At 50.9% G+C, this 15,359-nt stretch overlaps 4 protein-coding genes across 4 annotated transcripts; 1 reads left to right on the forward strand and 3 right to left on the reverse strand.

The window, feature by feature from the left end:
• Positions 1 to 309: 309 nt before the first annotated feature.
• On the forward strand, positions 310 to 2,509 carry BDW70DRAFT_63830 (putative MFS sugar transporter protein). Its single transcript, XM_073744444.1, has 3 exons — positions 310 to 1,628; positions 1,691 to 2,080; positions 2,138 to 2,509. Exons 1-3 carry the CDS (start codon positions 642 to 644, stop codon positions 2,366 to 2,368), a joined length of 1,608 nt encoding a protein of 535 aa, XP_073600230.1. The 5' UTR covers positions 310 to 641; the 3' UTR covers positions 2,369 to 2,509.
• A 140-nt stretch (positions 2,510 to 2,649) lies between these two features.
• BDW70DRAFT_147105 (allantoicase) lies at positions 2,650 to 3,879 on the reverse strand (the record flags this gene model as incomplete). The annotated part of the gene is made up of 2 exons (XM_073738670.1): positions 2,650 to 3,747; positions 3,820 to 3,879. The coding sequence occupies 2 exons, from the start codon at positions 3,877 to 3,879 to the stop codon at positions 2,650 to 2,652; spliced, it is 1,158 nt and encodes a 385-aa protein (XP_073600231.1).
• A 763-nt stretch (positions 3,880 to 4,642) lies between these two features.
• On the reverse strand, positions 4,643 to 4,963 carry BDW70DRAFT_155911 (uncharacterized protein; the record flags this gene model as incomplete). The annotated part of the gene is made up of 1 exon (XM_073740116.1): positions 4,643 to 4,963. One exon carries the CDS (start codon positions 4,961 to 4,963, stop codon positions 4,643 to 4,645), a length of 321 nt encoding a protein of 106 aa, XP_073600232.1.
• Positions 4,964 to 6,831: 1,868 nt separating this feature from the next.
• BDW70DRAFT_127692 (putative sensor histidine kinase/response regulator) lies at positions 6,832 to 14,853 on the reverse strand. Its single transcript, XM_073735305.1, has 6 exons — positions 14,630 to 14,853; positions 11,454 to 14,559; positions 10,221 to 11,408; positions 9,608 to 10,152; positions 9,208 to 9,546; positions 6,832 to 9,158 (listed from the first exon to the last, which is right to left on the reverse strand). Exons 2-6 carry the CDS (start codon positions 14,345 to 14,347, stop codon positions 7,114 to 7,116), a joined length of 7,011 nt encoding a protein of 2,336 aa, XP_073600233.1. The 5' UTR covers positions 14,348 to 14,559; positions 14,630 to 14,853; the 3' UTR covers positions 6,832 to 7,113.
• Between the last annotated feature and the right edge of the window lie 506 nt (positions 14,854 to 15,359).

Here is a 15,359-nt window from a genome sequence, read left to right on the forward strand (position 1 = left end):
GACCGAGACGAGAAAGGACGAAAGGACCGGAGGCTCATTGCTTGCTCAATGTCGACCGCGGCAGGTGAAATCCTGCATCCCTTCCCCACGGACTCGTTTAAGGAACATGATTCGCGAAAATTTGCCGTAGCAGCTTTCATCCCCTTCTCATTAGCGGTTGGTGGCACGATGAGAATCCTTTCCGCCACAAATTTGGCCCTATCGAATCATGAAGACGCCAGCCCGGGAAAAGTAGCTAGGGCTAAGCCTTGTTAAGCTAGCTGTCGGTCGAGTCTGGGGATTCCTGCCCCCCAGAATTAGAGCCGATTGGCCCGTGCTTGCTTCCCCGGCTAATCTCAGGCCCTAGCATTCTCGTGGATGGCTAGAATTCGTTCAACGTTATTGAGAGGGGACGAGGCCCAAATCCTGTCTGCTTTGGCTCCCATCGCGTAGTCGTTCGTTTCATTTTCAAGCGCCACGCTACTCGTGGAAAAGGAAACAATGCCCGGACTTCAACTGAAAGATTGGAGCTGTTGGTCGGGCCTGCATATAAGAGATTGCGAGAGCCCTCTTGGCTTTGTCGATGTTCATAGCCTTGGACTTCCTCACAAGGAGAAGTTCACGCTTGCTTCTTCACTGCTCATTGCGCCCCTGTGGTCATCATGAAGGAAAAGAGGGAAACCTTAAGGGCAGATGCTGTGGAACCAGACCTCCCTCCCAAGAGCGCCAACCATGTGGAAGAAGCCGTCCTCGCCAGCCTCACTGAGGAGGATCTGTTCAAGCTGTCCCGAGAGTCGCTGACTATGCGCTCTTGGGCTGGTGTTCGCCTATGTCTGGTCCTGTTCGTCCAGGGCTGCAACCAAGCAGGCTATGGTGTCGACTGGGCAGTCATCGGCGGCATCAATGCCTACCAATCCTGGCATGACTACTTCGGCATCGGTACAGCAGGTGCCGAATACGGATTGCTTAATGCTCTCATGAATATCGGAAACGTCTGCGGTGCTCCGTTTTACGCTCTTGCCGATATCATCGGCCGTCGCACTGTCAACTTTCTCGGCAATCTACTCGTTCTTGTCGCATGCATTCTTCAGGCTACTGCACCGAATATGAAATGGTTTATGGCAGGGAGATTCTTCATGGGTTTTGGTACTGCCCTAATGTCAAGCTCTCAGTACATGGGTGAGATATCTCCAACCCATCTGCGCGGTCTTTTGGTCGGTATCTTCGGCGCTTGCTTCCAGATCGGCAGTCTGTGCATGAGTGCTGCTCTGATTGGAATCAATAAGATGGACGGCAATTTGCAGTGGCGTCTACCTTTATACCTCAACATGATATTTCCCGCACTCGTCTGCTTGGGAATGTTCACCCTTTGCCCCGAGTCCCCGCGTTACTACATTATGCGAGGAAAGCGTGATAAAGCCCGGCACGTCATTGCCAGGTATCACACGACGAGCGGCGATGTCAACCAGCCCATCGTCAATATTGTAATCTCTCAAATGGAAGCCTCCATTGAAAATGACCGTGCCGGCCACCAGAAGTTCTGGGACTTCTCCGTTTTCCTTAAGCGCACCGTGCTCTATCGCCTTATGGTCCTTTTCCTCTACTCCGTATTCCAGCAGTGGAACGGCGGTGGCATCATCACCTACTACGTGAGCTGCATCCTTTTTGTCTCTTATCATAGTCGCTCCAAACTGACCTCGCTTACTCTTAGATGGTGCCTGCTTTGAACACAATTGGCATCACAGACTCGATCAAAATCCTAGGGATTCAGCTCGGCACAACCGGCGTATATTTTGTCTTCACAGCAGTTGGCGCCCTGATAATCGACAAATTCCGCCGACGAACAATGATATTTGCCGGGCTAGCGACGATGATTCTCTTCCAGACAACAACAACTATCACGTCCTGGCAGTACGCTGTCAATGCCACGAAAGCTGCCGCCGGACTGACGATTTTCTGGATCTACATGTACCAAACCTTCTCGGCCCTCTTCGTCGCCACAATGCACAACCTCTACCCCATCGAGATCCTCTCTTTACCTCTTCGTGCAAAGGGTATGAGCTTGTATGCTTTAATACAAGGAGGTGCAGGAGCTTGTCAGGTGCGGAAAAGCCCCCTTTCTTTATCCCGAACCTCGTACTAATGCAATTAATCATAGACATATGGTATCAGCGTTGGTATTGATAAGCTTGGATACAAGATCTGGGTTGTCTATATTGTTTATAATACGGTGCAACTGGTGTTGTCTTACTTTGTGTTTCCAGAGACGAGCGGTTTGACGCTGGAGGAAATCGATGCGGTCTTTGAGACGCCGGGCGTTCGGCCGGTCAAGATGTCGCTGGATATCTATGATGCAAAAAGGCAGCTACAGAGGGAGGGGGAACCTTGATGTTTCCCTAACAATATAGGGTTGGTTGTCATTGGTTCATCTCATCCCAGTAGTTCTTAGGTCTAAGAATCAAACTTGAGCGGCATCTTATTGACTAATCTAAAGCCCATCTAGTCCCGCATGTCTAGACTGAGCGAATGTCTTCGCGGTTATAGCTTTACTTCGAAAAGTCCTGCCAATGTACAAGTGAATTTTGCTGGATTCGGCAGCAGCGGGCAGGATGTCGATTTGACTACAGGAGAAACTGTAGTGGAGCAGAAGATTTCATTCCGATACCTTGTTTATTTCTTTGCAGAGATATCTCTCTTTCCAAAGACCCGGAACCTCTTTACACCTCCGTCCGGCACAAGAGTAAGCTTAGCATGAGTGAAAATTCTCGAGTCGGCCGCAAGATCTTCGCCCTCAAAGACATGTTCCGTATCCGCCTGGCAGGGCTTTTCCCCTTTGACAATCTCCGTCCATCCCGCATGGTCATGCGCAGGAATCTCATCACTGCCAACGGAGCCGGCAGGCAGGCCGTGAACCCGCACGGCGCGGGGGAAGTTGCCGCGGAAATCCTTGGTGTCGACAACGACCTTTGACACAGAGCCAGGGAGTCCAAGCTTGATGATAGCCCAGTCGACGTGGCCCTTGGCGCGGGACCGGGCTGTTTCCCAGCCATCGCCCATGTCCTTTCCTCGACCAGGAAGAAGTAGGTTGCTGCAGGGTGTATAGTGCTGGTCTGAGGCGCCGAGGGCAAGACCGCCTAAGAGCGCAGAAGACAGTTCTTCCGTCGGCAACTCGTTCTGATCCTGCGAGGTCGACTCAAGAGTCGGCGGGATAGCATGCCCATACAGCCGTAGCCGGCCGAACCCGCCATCTGGGTACATCAGCAGCCGGACATGCGTGTACGGAGTCGGATTCGCCGCGTCGTAGCTATTCAACTTCCACGCGCGCCGCTGCGACGGGCCGCAACCCTGTGGGGGGAGTATCGTCGTCCACCCGCTGTAGCTGGGGTCTGAGACTTCGGCGTCGCTGATGCCCGGTGCATATGTAGCCTGTAATTCGGCCTTTTCGCCGTAGTTGCCGACGAAGAAGCCCGTGTCGACTTCGACGCCCTGAATGGCGCCGCTGGCGACGCCGAGCTTGATGACTGCCCAGTCATAGGGGTCTGGGTTGTGGCGGCGGGTTTCCCAGCCGTCGTACCAAGCCCCTGTGTGGATGAAGACGCCGGGGCGGTTGATAGGGGGTGTTGGCGTCAGGAGATTGGAGGCGGCAGCGAAATAGTCGTTCGAGCAGGCGAGCACTTTGCTGTTGAGGGCAGCTGAGGCGAGGTTGGTGGTGTGGGCGAAGACCTTATCGATGTCCTCAGAGGGGACGAAGGTGATGTCTGCCATTTTCTTATAGTTCCTTGGACTGTGCCCGTACACGAATCAGTATGAGAACCAGGAGAGACAAAGATCGATACCAACCTTGATTGTGCCAATGTTCTTCTTTAAATGATGGAGAAGTAGTGGTATTTGGCGGGGCATGTGATGATGTTATCCACCGCTGATAAGGAGGAGCTCTTGATTACTCGATCCCATCCCCTCATTCTACCCTTCTCTTTTTCCCTTTCCATCTTCCATCTCCTCTGAGCCTTTTTTACTCTTCCTCCCAGAACATCCCGGTTTCCGTTCGATCGTCGCTTCCGATTCGTCTCTTGGATATTCAATTACCAATCTCAATCATCCTCTGCGCAATGGCGTCGAATCGTCTTCGCCCCACTACTCCAATCCAGCCTTCATCGGAGCTCTCCGATAACCGCATCGCCCATTGACTCTCGCCATCGAACTGGAAAACAATAATCTTACTTGGATTGAGGATGACAAGCTCTCAGCAACCGGGTGTGCCCAACATTGGACGTTCCTAGGAACCAACCCTAACACGACTTGACATTCACCTCGGCTGCGACTTTAGATGGCCACCCAGCTGCGGTGTAACATTGTGACGTCTCGATAGAATGTCAACTCGAGGTTACTTTGATCTTTGTGCCTGAGTAACCGTCATACTATTGGGTCTAGGGAAGCGAAGATGGCCAAGAAGGTAAAAAAAGAGAAACCACCTTTTTTTTTTTGGTCGACAATATAGTGGAAGATGGTAGGCAACGAGCCAAGGAGAAAGACATTCTTAAAAAGAGATTCGTACAGGCTTCTAGATCTAAAAATGAACGCCAGTGATGCGATGCGATGCAATTGTCCCTCCCAATGTTGCTTGCGTGAGGCGAAGCTTCAAATGTTGTCCTTCGCGCCTGCCTCATTTGCTGCTCTTCGTGGCGAGCTCCTCCAACATCTTATACCGCCACTCATACTGGGCCAGCTGCTTCTTCTCCCCTGGAGACAGGACTTTGCCTTTCTCTGTCATATCCTTCTCTACCTGCTTCAGCATTTCCCAGCGCTTGATGATCCGGGCTTGATGCTCGGAGATGGATATAAGGTTGGTATCATTTGAGGCAAGCCGGCTTTCGATTGTTGCGTGGTACGAAAGCTTCGCGCGGAAGAGCGCCATGTCGGATTCGTCGTATACGAGACCTTGAGGCTCAGGGAGAGCGTTCTTGTTGGAAGGCTTAGAAGGCATCTTGAGAATGGTATAGTTGAGATCGAGTTGCAGAGTCTACCAACGGACGGGCTTGTATAACTGCAGATAAACGGCGACTTTCTCTTGTCCAGTTGTTGGTTTTCGGCGGCTTTGATAGAGGGCCAAAGCTTGTTTGGAGGCAATTTGATCCACGAAGCTGAAAAGGATGAGATATAATGGTGAGGTCTTTGCAGCTTTTCAAATGCTCAGATAGTCAGGTGCGATGATACCCCGATCTGGGACCGGATGAGACTCGGCTTATATCTTTTTGCCTGCTCCATAGCAACCATCAGGGTGATACCAAACAACGCGCCCAATGCTACTGATAGCGATGGCACAGCGAACCGGATGCGATCGAACTTCCTTCACCGTATGTGCTGTTCTGTTCATCCCGCTCGAGGGCCGTTTGTGCCAATCGTCTTGTGGCTCCTCTCTTGAGACCGGCCCCCTGGGTAGGGACAGGCTCGTTTGATCCTAAACTGTGACACCATTATGACAACTTTGGCGCAACCTTAGAGTCGGTCTGGAGATTAGGGTACCCATTTCCGTTGTTTCTGGGATCTGCCAGCAGAGGAACGAGTCGGTGAGAATTTATTGTCTATGAATAAAAGACACAGAGCCTGGGCAGACCCCATGAATGACCGCTGGACCCGTTCTATGCGGTGTTTTGTGCATCTTGAGCAGCACAAACGCACATGAGATTTGCCGAAACATCTGACAGTCAAATGCAGACATGCCCGAAGCATTATGGCCATGCGACGATTTGTCCGTTACACACGCAAAATTGAGTCCGAGAAAGGCCGAGAGGGAGGTAGCCTGTCCATATCCTAGATCAATATCTACCTGGCTAGCCGATTAGCTCGTTAATCGGTTCCCGAGACGAGTCCAAAAGAGAAACGGCGACTGTTTTCCGCCGGCTGTCCGTCACAAACGAACGTGCTTTAGGTGTCAGAACTACCCGCGTGGGCAGCAGCTTATTCGAGCATCACCGAGGGGCACCTTTTCTTGATCACCCTTTCTAAATTCCCCCATTCGTGGCCGTTTCCGAACGGCCTGCATGTAGCCGCTGAGTACGTTGTTGTATCACTGTTGCGGCAGTGAGGTGCCACCGGGTTAGGAGGCCCCATCTGAAGAGGAGCTATACCTAAGTATCTTAGGCATTCAGAAAAGCGCGCGAGTCGATGTCTGGCTCAGAGGTGTCCCTGATATTCCCCAGCTGGCTTGTCGTTACCAGATGCAATAGATGCAACAGCACCTGCGTCCGTTCGTGGTCGAAAACGCAGCCATTAATCTCCCTCAGCCGCGGTATACCTATCCCTGGTATCTTAAGGACTTTTGCATGTCTCTAGTAGTAAGTGGAGGGCACGTTCTAGCTTTCCGTACCGACTTTGGCGTCCCTCCCGGTTTCCCCTAGGTGGATTGGAAATCCGCAGCAGTTCCTGGTTCCTACCCCTTTCTTTTCTTTTCCTATCTCCATCATGCTGCAGCTGCAGCGCGCCCAGGGGTTTACTGGTAATAATAGGCTATGCTGGGAACCGATTGACCGATTGGGATCTCGGATCGTTGCCTAAGATCCTCCCAGGGTTTCGGAATCGGACCAGGGTCTGTATGCGAGTGGCTGTTTCAGTCTGGGAACGTTGCCACCTTCTCCCGCTGAGGTAAATATAATATATTTTGCACATTTGGAAGCATGAGCCTTTGTTTCGTAGCTACCACAGGTACGGATTGAGTCAACTGGCTTAAACAGCGCAGCCTGAGTTAAGGGTACGTAGACCGGCCACCAACAAAAGATACCACATTACAATAGACGAGTTCTGATATATATAAGAGCTAATGCCATTACACGAACACTTACTACTAGATCCCATCTACAGTCCAGTAAGGTCCAAAAAGACTGATCATATGTGAATTCATTCTTTCAACCATCATAAATATAAAACTCCAATCGATGGATAGGTATCGAATGCAAAAAAAAGAAAAGAAAAAAAAAGAAACAAGGGTCAAGTCCAATCAAGCCCTAGAATAGAAAGTGAAAAGTCTATCCCGTTATACAAGTAAAACAAGAACACGCCAGATCCAATTGAACAGAACAGAGTGGGTAGTGGTACTGGTAGTTAGAAATAAACATTCGACAACAAGAAGAAATGAGCTCACCCCGCCTCATGTAGAGTGCGTTTGGGACTTTTGTCAGGAAGAGCATGGCCAGCTCCATCAGAGCCGGAAACAGAAGTAGCACCAGACGAGGCAATACTAATACTATTCGACGCCACAGACGCAGAATCGGTACTGATACTCCCCCTTCCCCGAGTAGCCGGGGACATTCTCGTCCTCGTGAAAGTTGGCACGGGCGCGAGATAATTATCCAGCATATCGCTCAGGATGTTCGAGCGCACCGGTTTGGGTAGGTAATTGTTCATGCCGGCCTCGAGGCATTTCTCACGGTCTCCCTCAATAGCGCTCGCCGTCATCGCGATAACAAGGACCTCGTTAACATTCGGGTCGGAATCCTTCCGGATCTCACGTGTCGCGTTGTATCCGTCTAATGTGGGCATTTGGACATCCATCAACACGACGTGGAAAGGATTTCCTTCCTTTGAACGGGCACGTAGCGCGTCGACGGCTTGTTGACCGTCGCTGTATGCTTCGCATTGGAGACCGAGGGAGGTGACGAAGCGAACGGCAATCTTCTGGTTGATCGGATTGTCCTCGGCGATGCACACGCGAATCTGGTCGCGAGGGATCATGGAGAGATCGCGGGCGACGGGGCGAGGGGCGGTCTTGTCCGTTATAGCGGATTTGGACCAAGGGGCGTTTTTGTCGCCGCTCTCGGACTTGACTTTGTTGAAGGAGAGGTGGAAGGTTACGGTTGTGCCGGCACCCGGGACGGAGTCGAGCCAGATGGCGCCGCCGAGGACGTCTTCGATGATGGCTTTGCAAATGCTTAGACCGAGGCCACTGCCTCCGTAGGAGCGGGCGGTGGAGCTGTCTGCTTGGGAGAAAGGTCGGAAGAGACGTGGCTTTTGCTCGTCCGGGATCCCAATGCCCGTATCAGAGACAGAGCATTCGAGGCGAACGCGGCCTTTGCCTTCGCGGGTAACTTTGGCTGAGACGGTGACGGATCCCTTGGGCGTGAATTTGTAGCTGTTGCTGAGAAGGTTCATGAAGATTTGGTGGAGTCGGACGGGATCGCCGAGGACGACAAGGTCCGGTGGAACCTCGTCTAGGTCTTCAATTGTTTCGAGTCCTCGGTCTCGGTGGGTGTAGCGAAGCGCTCGGACAACTTCTGAGATTGTCTCTCTGATGTTCAGAGGGACGGTAGAGATTTTCATCTTACCTGCTTCAAGTTTCGAGAAGTCAAGGATGTCGTTGATGAGGGTCAGAAGTGTATCGGCACAGACACGGATCGATTCAACGTATTCATCCTGCTCCCGATCCAATTTTGTTCCCTTGAGCAACTCAGACAGGCCAATAACGCCATTCATCGGAGTTCTCAGATCGTGGGAGATATTAGCAAGGAAGATGGACTTTGCCTTGGCGGCATCTTCTTTCAGCTTCACATTGTGTTTAGCTTCTGCCTCTGCTACCTTTGCCTTCTGCTCCGCGTCCCGAGCCTGGGTAAGGGCTCGTTTCTGGGATTCAACCATTGAAGCATTTGTGGCGCCGACTTTGCGGATTTCGCGGAAAAGCAGCGCGTTGGACAACGAGATCCCGATTTGATTGCACAGCAGGTGGAGCACGACAAGATTCCGTTGAGTGAACGAGTTTGGTTTCCCCTCAACCTGGATGACACCGTGGAGGTGCTCTCCTTGCATTATGGGCAACGCAATCACAGATCGACTCATGGGGTTCCGTGTATGATAGGCTTCACTAACGTTGCTGAAACGCTCGTCCTCAAAAACATTATGGACGAGGACCTCCTCCCTAGTACGCATGACATAATGAGTTATTTGTTGAGCCATTTTGTCATCCATTTCGGAGAAGGGCAGGCCATCAACAAATGACCTCTGTCCTCTCTCAAGGTCTCCAGCAGCAGTAATGGTAAAGTTATTGTCAAAGTTCGTTGCAATTACTGCAAAGTCAGATCCGTTGCACGACTCGAGGACAATTTCAATCATCTTCGTCATAAGCTTATCAATTTGAAGCTCAGAAGACATCACTTGGCTAGATTCCAATATACTTGACAAGTCGATGATGTCTGCTTGATGTTAGCACTGTTATATTGAATATGAAGATTTACGGCCTACCAAGTCCGACGCCAGATATATCAAGTGACCGCTCGCCTGCTGTCGTAGCAGTAGCGCCACTCTGCTCTAGCCAGCGATGTTTCCGATCCTCTTCTTGCAAAGTTTGGTTTACCCCAACGTGCTCCTGCCCAACGTCCTGGTCGATCCCGAGCAGTGAGTCGACTGTTTGGCAGCCAACATCCACACTTCGGCAAGAAGTAGCTGTCCTCAATAGCCATTCGTGCTTCTCGGTCAGCTGGGATGCCTTGCCAACGGCACTTATCGCAGCCCAAGCAGTGATAGCATCCTGCATCACAGAACGAGCTGCCCGCTTCGCGCCCCGGCGGACTAAGAATTCACCTGCATGGACATTAGCAAGACAAGCCGATGAAGGGGTTGATGAGGGGGTTGTGGTACGTACCATAAAGCTCTAGAGCAAGAGCTTCTTCCAATGGATATTGATGGACCTGGCAATGATCGATTGCCGCCTCGAATGATTGGAGCGCAGACGTGTGGTCATCTTGGACCTCATAGACCAACGCCTCTAGAATCAGCGCCCACATCCCGTAGTTCGCATCGCATGCGCGCCGTGCAAAGTCGATTTCGGCCTTGTAATTTAATACAACATCCAACTTGCCGTCAAGATATGCTGTCGTTGGGTTATCATTGTGCATCGTCAAGTGAGAAAGGGCGGCGTAGAAATAGACAACGTAGGAAACCCGAGAGGACCAAAGTCTGGATATACTTTCGTCCATTTCTGTGGCCAGCTTTATGGCCTTCTCATGATGTCCGTAGAGATACAACGGGATCATTAAGAGGGCATAATAGATGTCACGTGGACGGTCGGGGTTGCTAGCATTCTTCTCCAGAAAGTCGATGTATTCGGTGGTTATATGGCTATCATCATTCAGCACTGTGTCGGCCACCCTATATTCAGTCTTCCCTTGTAGAGCCCGCGCAACTTGTCTGTAAGACGTGGTTAGTCAAGTAATCCTTTCAAAACAGAGTTTGAGGATAAAATAAAAACTTCCTACCTGACTGCGACAAGTGTAGCTCCGCCCCGAGTGTCAACCTCCCAGTCATTAATTTCCATAGGGCTCTCGTTGCAGAATGTCTCAACCAGTACCAGGTCGTGTCCAAGAAATAGCCTCGTCATAGCCATTGCTGAAATGGTGATTAGAGTTATGTACGGATCACCCAAGACGAGCGACGTCTCAACTGAGGCTTCGAGGGCTGGAAGCGTAGATGCCAGAGGTCCCCGCAGATGGCCAACGTAGAAGTTATAGACAATAGATCCGCGACTGCGCGTCCAAAGCTCCGGGCACCGGTCAAGTAGTGTAAGAGCTAATTCGCTGAGTTTTACAGCGAAATCAAGATCCCGGAATCTGCTGAAGGCAATCATGGCAAGGTGGGAGCAACCGATACAGATTTGGATGAAACCCCCTCGAAAAAGATGATGGTTCATCATTTCAATTGCCATCCGATAAAATGTGAGCCCATCATCCCAGAAGGTAACTGACATCGCTTCCGCCATCACCGTTCCGATTGTGACCGTGTTGATATCCTTGCTGACAGACTTATGAGCCATCGCGCTCAAATCCGCTCGTTCAATGTGGCCCTTAAGCACTTTGTAAGCCGCGTCGCAATTTTCGTAGCTTGTCGGTTCCCTGAGATGCACGCCAAGTTCTTCCAAACACGTAAGCAACGAGTTCATGGACCGAGGATGGTCGCCCAGCTGAGCGAATAATTTTGCTTTAATAATCCAAGCCCTTGCTTTACAAACAGCCGTTTTCGCATGGTGAAAGATCTTGTTTAGCAAGTCGAGAGCTTCCGAATTAAATCCTTGAGACCAAGCCATCTCCGCTGTAGCGGTATAAAGACGTAATGTCTCATCGTAGTAGACATCAATACCATTGTCATCCCAGTGGTTATCTTGCAGGAGGTCAACACAGTGGCGGTAGTACCAGAGTGCGGTTGGGCGCGCCCCCGATTGCGCGGCGACCTGTGCTGCGTCCCATAGAATCTTCCGATAATCGAGTCTCTCGGCGACACGAGATTTGATGATTCGGGAAGCCTGGGCCACATGCCGTGCCATTGCATAACGGCTACGCCCGTCGTGGTAATATTTCCTCATTGCTTGAGATATGATGAAATGCATTTTTTCAATATTACGTCCCTCAGTCAACGAGGATGCGGCTTGCGCGAGTCGGTCATTGGCAAATCTGCGTTCATTAGAATAGCTGGAAGAGAAGCTAGGAAGCACATACCTGAATTCATCATCAGTGCTGCCAGGTATGATAAAGTTCGCCTGTACCGCAAACTGCAATCCAACAACAATATCGGCCTCAGATTGTCTGATGAGGTTCGCGTTCTGGGGACATGTAAGATCAACCACTTCATCATCTTCGCTAGAGTAGAGAAATTCGCTTGTAAGTAGCTTTTGTACTAAGGAAAATGAGAACGGGCTTCCCAACAAGGCGCCCCATACGAGAATTGAGCGTGCCGCCGGCGGGAGCTCCTGTAAACGTCTGGTGATAAACCCTAGTCCCAGGCCCTCACCATATCTAGGTGCCACAAACTCAGTAAAGATCCGGTCGAGGTCAAACTCCCACATAGAGTTCTTCCAAGAATACCAGATGCAATTCGTGCTATAACAAGTCTCTAGCATCATACGGACATAAAAAGGATTTCCCACGCTCTTCTCCTGGATGACGGCTGCGAGAGGGGTCAAGGTCGGATTTGGAGGTTGATGCATTGTGGCTGCCACGATCTCCATCACCTCTTCTTCTGAGAGTGGCTTCAATATTATCCTTGTCACTGTGGGGTTGTCATTTTCGAAAAGTGATTTTATCGCATCAGATTCAAGCTCCGACTTTCGACTCGTGAGTATAAGAACGCACGGAATCTTCATTCTGACAATATTTGTTATCAACTCCATGGTCTCATCGTCTGCGTAATGCAAATCATCGATGCACACGCATATCATCTTGAACTGAGAAAGTGTTCTCAGAATATCCAAGAATGTTTCCATAAGCCTCATGTTCTTTGACGCCGCATTAGTGAGAAAGAAATCCACGGATGTTTGTCCTTGACTAAGACGCGGAAGAGGTGTCTTCGACGGTTCACCTCTCGTCATATCTTTGAAGATATACTGGGCCGCCGTACACTTGGGAGACACCTGCTTTTCATTGGTACCTGGTGACATGAGTTGTTCTGGAAGCTCCAAGACTCTATGTAAGGTCGACCACATCGGTCTCAACGCGCAGCGGACAGTGTTATGGTATTCTGTCGTGACATCCCGTTCGGAGAAAATCTGACGAAGGAGGCTAGCAAGAACCTTGGCGAACGGCTCGAAAGGCACCCTTCTTGCCCGGTCCAGCCGGGCGATGCCTATATAGCCTAATTTACGTATAGCTGGCTGAATACGATTCAGCAAATCAGTTTTCCCAATCCCAGCCGCACCACTGATCGCGATAACCTCGCATTTGCCGTATCGACGGAATTTGCTTTGGTTTTTATGCCGGCTGATCGGAACCATCGGACTGTCGTAGCTTTGAGCAGAAGAGTGAGCATCTTGATCCGTATTATCCCACGTCTGGCGCGGATCCACCGGGCTCTTTGGTTTGCTAGTAACAGGCTTCGGCGTAGATAGAGATGATTCAGTGCTATGGAAGGACTCATGCGTCGAAGCGCGTCCAATGTTGTAGGCAGTGCCGTTAGTGCTAGTTCTGGTATTCAGTTGGAACGAGCCAGAGTCACTGGAGACTGACGCGAGGTCGAAACTATCAACTCGCCCCTCTGACAGGGAAGAATTTGACCCAAGCCTGCTTGAAAACTGAGTGGCCGCCTTGGAATAAGAGGACTGCTGACGTCTTGCCACTTTTTCAACCACACTTAATACTTTGTCGTATTCCCCCTGCCGTCCGAACATTTTGGACGGGAGCGTGAAAAACGAAGACACATCGCGCTGTGCAACTTGGAAGTCTTTGAGCGCCTCGCTGTCACCATCACCGAGCAACTGAGAAATCTGCGTCAAGTCTCTTTTCACCGAGGATATAGTATGGTATCGTTCATTGACCGCTTTATGTGTCATTTTCTGAATCACCGCAGAAACAGCATCGGGAATATCCATCCTCTTAGCTGAGACTGGCGGCAGCCTTTTCCCAAGAACATTCTGTACGACTTCGACTGGATCACTACCTGTAAACGCTGGCTTTCCGACTAACATAGTCCAGAAAAGCACTCCCAGGGCGTAAATGTCAGTTCGGCTGTCGGGCTCTGTGGGCATCCTTCCTGTTTGTTCTGGTGCAATGAACTGCAATTTATTTTTGACGCCAATCTCTCTCGATATTGTCAGCCAGCCCTCACTGAGTACGTTGTCGAAAGCTTTGGCGCCATTCCCGGTATTCATCAATTTCACAGACCTGGCTTCCCGGTTGAAGTGAAAAGCGTCTGGGCGGATTTCGCCGTGCACTGTTCTCAACCCGTAGTGGAGGAGCTCCAGGCAGTCACACGCGCCAATTGAGAAGTCAAGGAACACTGACAGAGAAACCTGCTCTCCGGGACTTGGTTCCACGCTCTCATTTTTGCCGCCAATTGCAAACCATGCCGGCCCGAACGCAACCAATTCCTGTAACATGTTCAACCCCGGGGATTCGAAGATGGCCACCAGAAGAGGTCCTGCATCGCCAGGGCCTGAGGGCAGACGAATGAGATCTAGCGGCCGTATGGTGTGGTTGCAGTCTGGATCCGAAGTTTGTACAATCGACCTCATCATATGGAACTCGCGCTCCAACCGAACGACATGCGACGATACCCTGGCTACCACAGGAATCCACACAAACTCATGCTCAGTGCGGGAGAGCGACAGCTCGCTACTAGATTCGCTCAGGCTGCTTCTCCAGTGATGGCGAAAGGGCGGTCGTGCGTCGGTTCGTGGAGAGCTGCGCGTTATACTCGACGGTCCAGACGAGGTCGCAAGCGGGGTCGAGGCGTCGGTGTCGGCGGCATGTCGGAGGCCAAAGACATGCCAGTGATTATACGTTGAATGAAACGGTTCGATAGATTGGTCCCAGGTATATCCGGGCAGTTGCGCGAGCCTTTGAAAGAGCCGCGCTGGCGGGAGGGGCAGATCCTCACCAAGGATATGGCTATCATCCATCTCCGCCAAATGGGTGCACAAAATATCCTCGCTAATCCAGCTACCCCTCACTTATACAGCCATAGGTAGAGTCGTATGACGAAGGCCGTCAGGGGATAATCGAGCGTGAGTGTAGGGCCGAAGGAGCGGACTGTCATCGGCGACGAAAGCAGCCTTCGCCAAGGATGGGGTCGTTTGGCCGTGCGAGGATCCAGAAAGGGCCCACGTTCAATCTGCAAAATATCCGCAGAACATTAGCTTTAACGTGAGGGTTCAAGGGCAGTTGCAGAGGTTCAAACTAACGTGTCATGTATTCAGGATGGAGACCCAGAGAGCGCCGATGGCCAAAAAACGAGGATGCGATCCGAAGCCTCCCAAGTCAAATTCAGCCCAATCCAGGGTCGTCGGACGCTGGACACCGATGGGGTGAGCTTAGTCAGTCGGGGCGCACGAGCTTGGCGGGAGATCAGCTGCGAGGCAGGCAGCAGACCACTTGGAGGCATGGGACATGAGACACATCATGCAATAATAAGAAGGTAATCCAAGTACTTGAAGGTGCCTGAGTAGCCAAGTCAAGTCGGTTATTGTTATTCGACTCTGACCACCAAATAACGCCTCCAAGATCCTGATGTCTAACCTAGCTGGTTACGCAACCTCAGGCATCCGCTCTGAGAGTCGCACAAGACTTTCACAAAATGCTTTAGGATAATTTTATATAATGCATTCCCACTCCTCAGGTTATGAGGAAGAATCCCAGTTCTACCAGATGCCAATACAGTATAGGACCGTAGCGAGCAACTCAAGAAGGATCCAAGACAAAGACTGGAGTTCTTGGCACGGGGACTGCTTTCGAGCCCAATTTCTGACGTTAGCGCCCTCAGCGCTGGACACTGAAACGCTCAAGTAGATACAGAAACTATTCAGAGTATGCATGAGGTGGATCACCGAACCTTACAAAGATGAACCCATGCACTTGCACAATGTCTCGACAGTATTCCAAATCGGCGCGGGTTGGGAACTGGATCCATCACGA

The sequence above is a fragment of the Aspergillus foveolatus genome (genome assembly GCF_047715535.1).
Source record: "Aspergillus foveolatus strain CBS 279.81 unplaced genomic scaffold BDW70scaffold_3, whole genome shotgun sequence".
Lineage (NCBI taxonomy): Eukaryota > Fungi > Ascomycota > Eurotiomycetes > Eurotiales > Aspergillaceae > Aspergillus > Aspergillus foveolatus.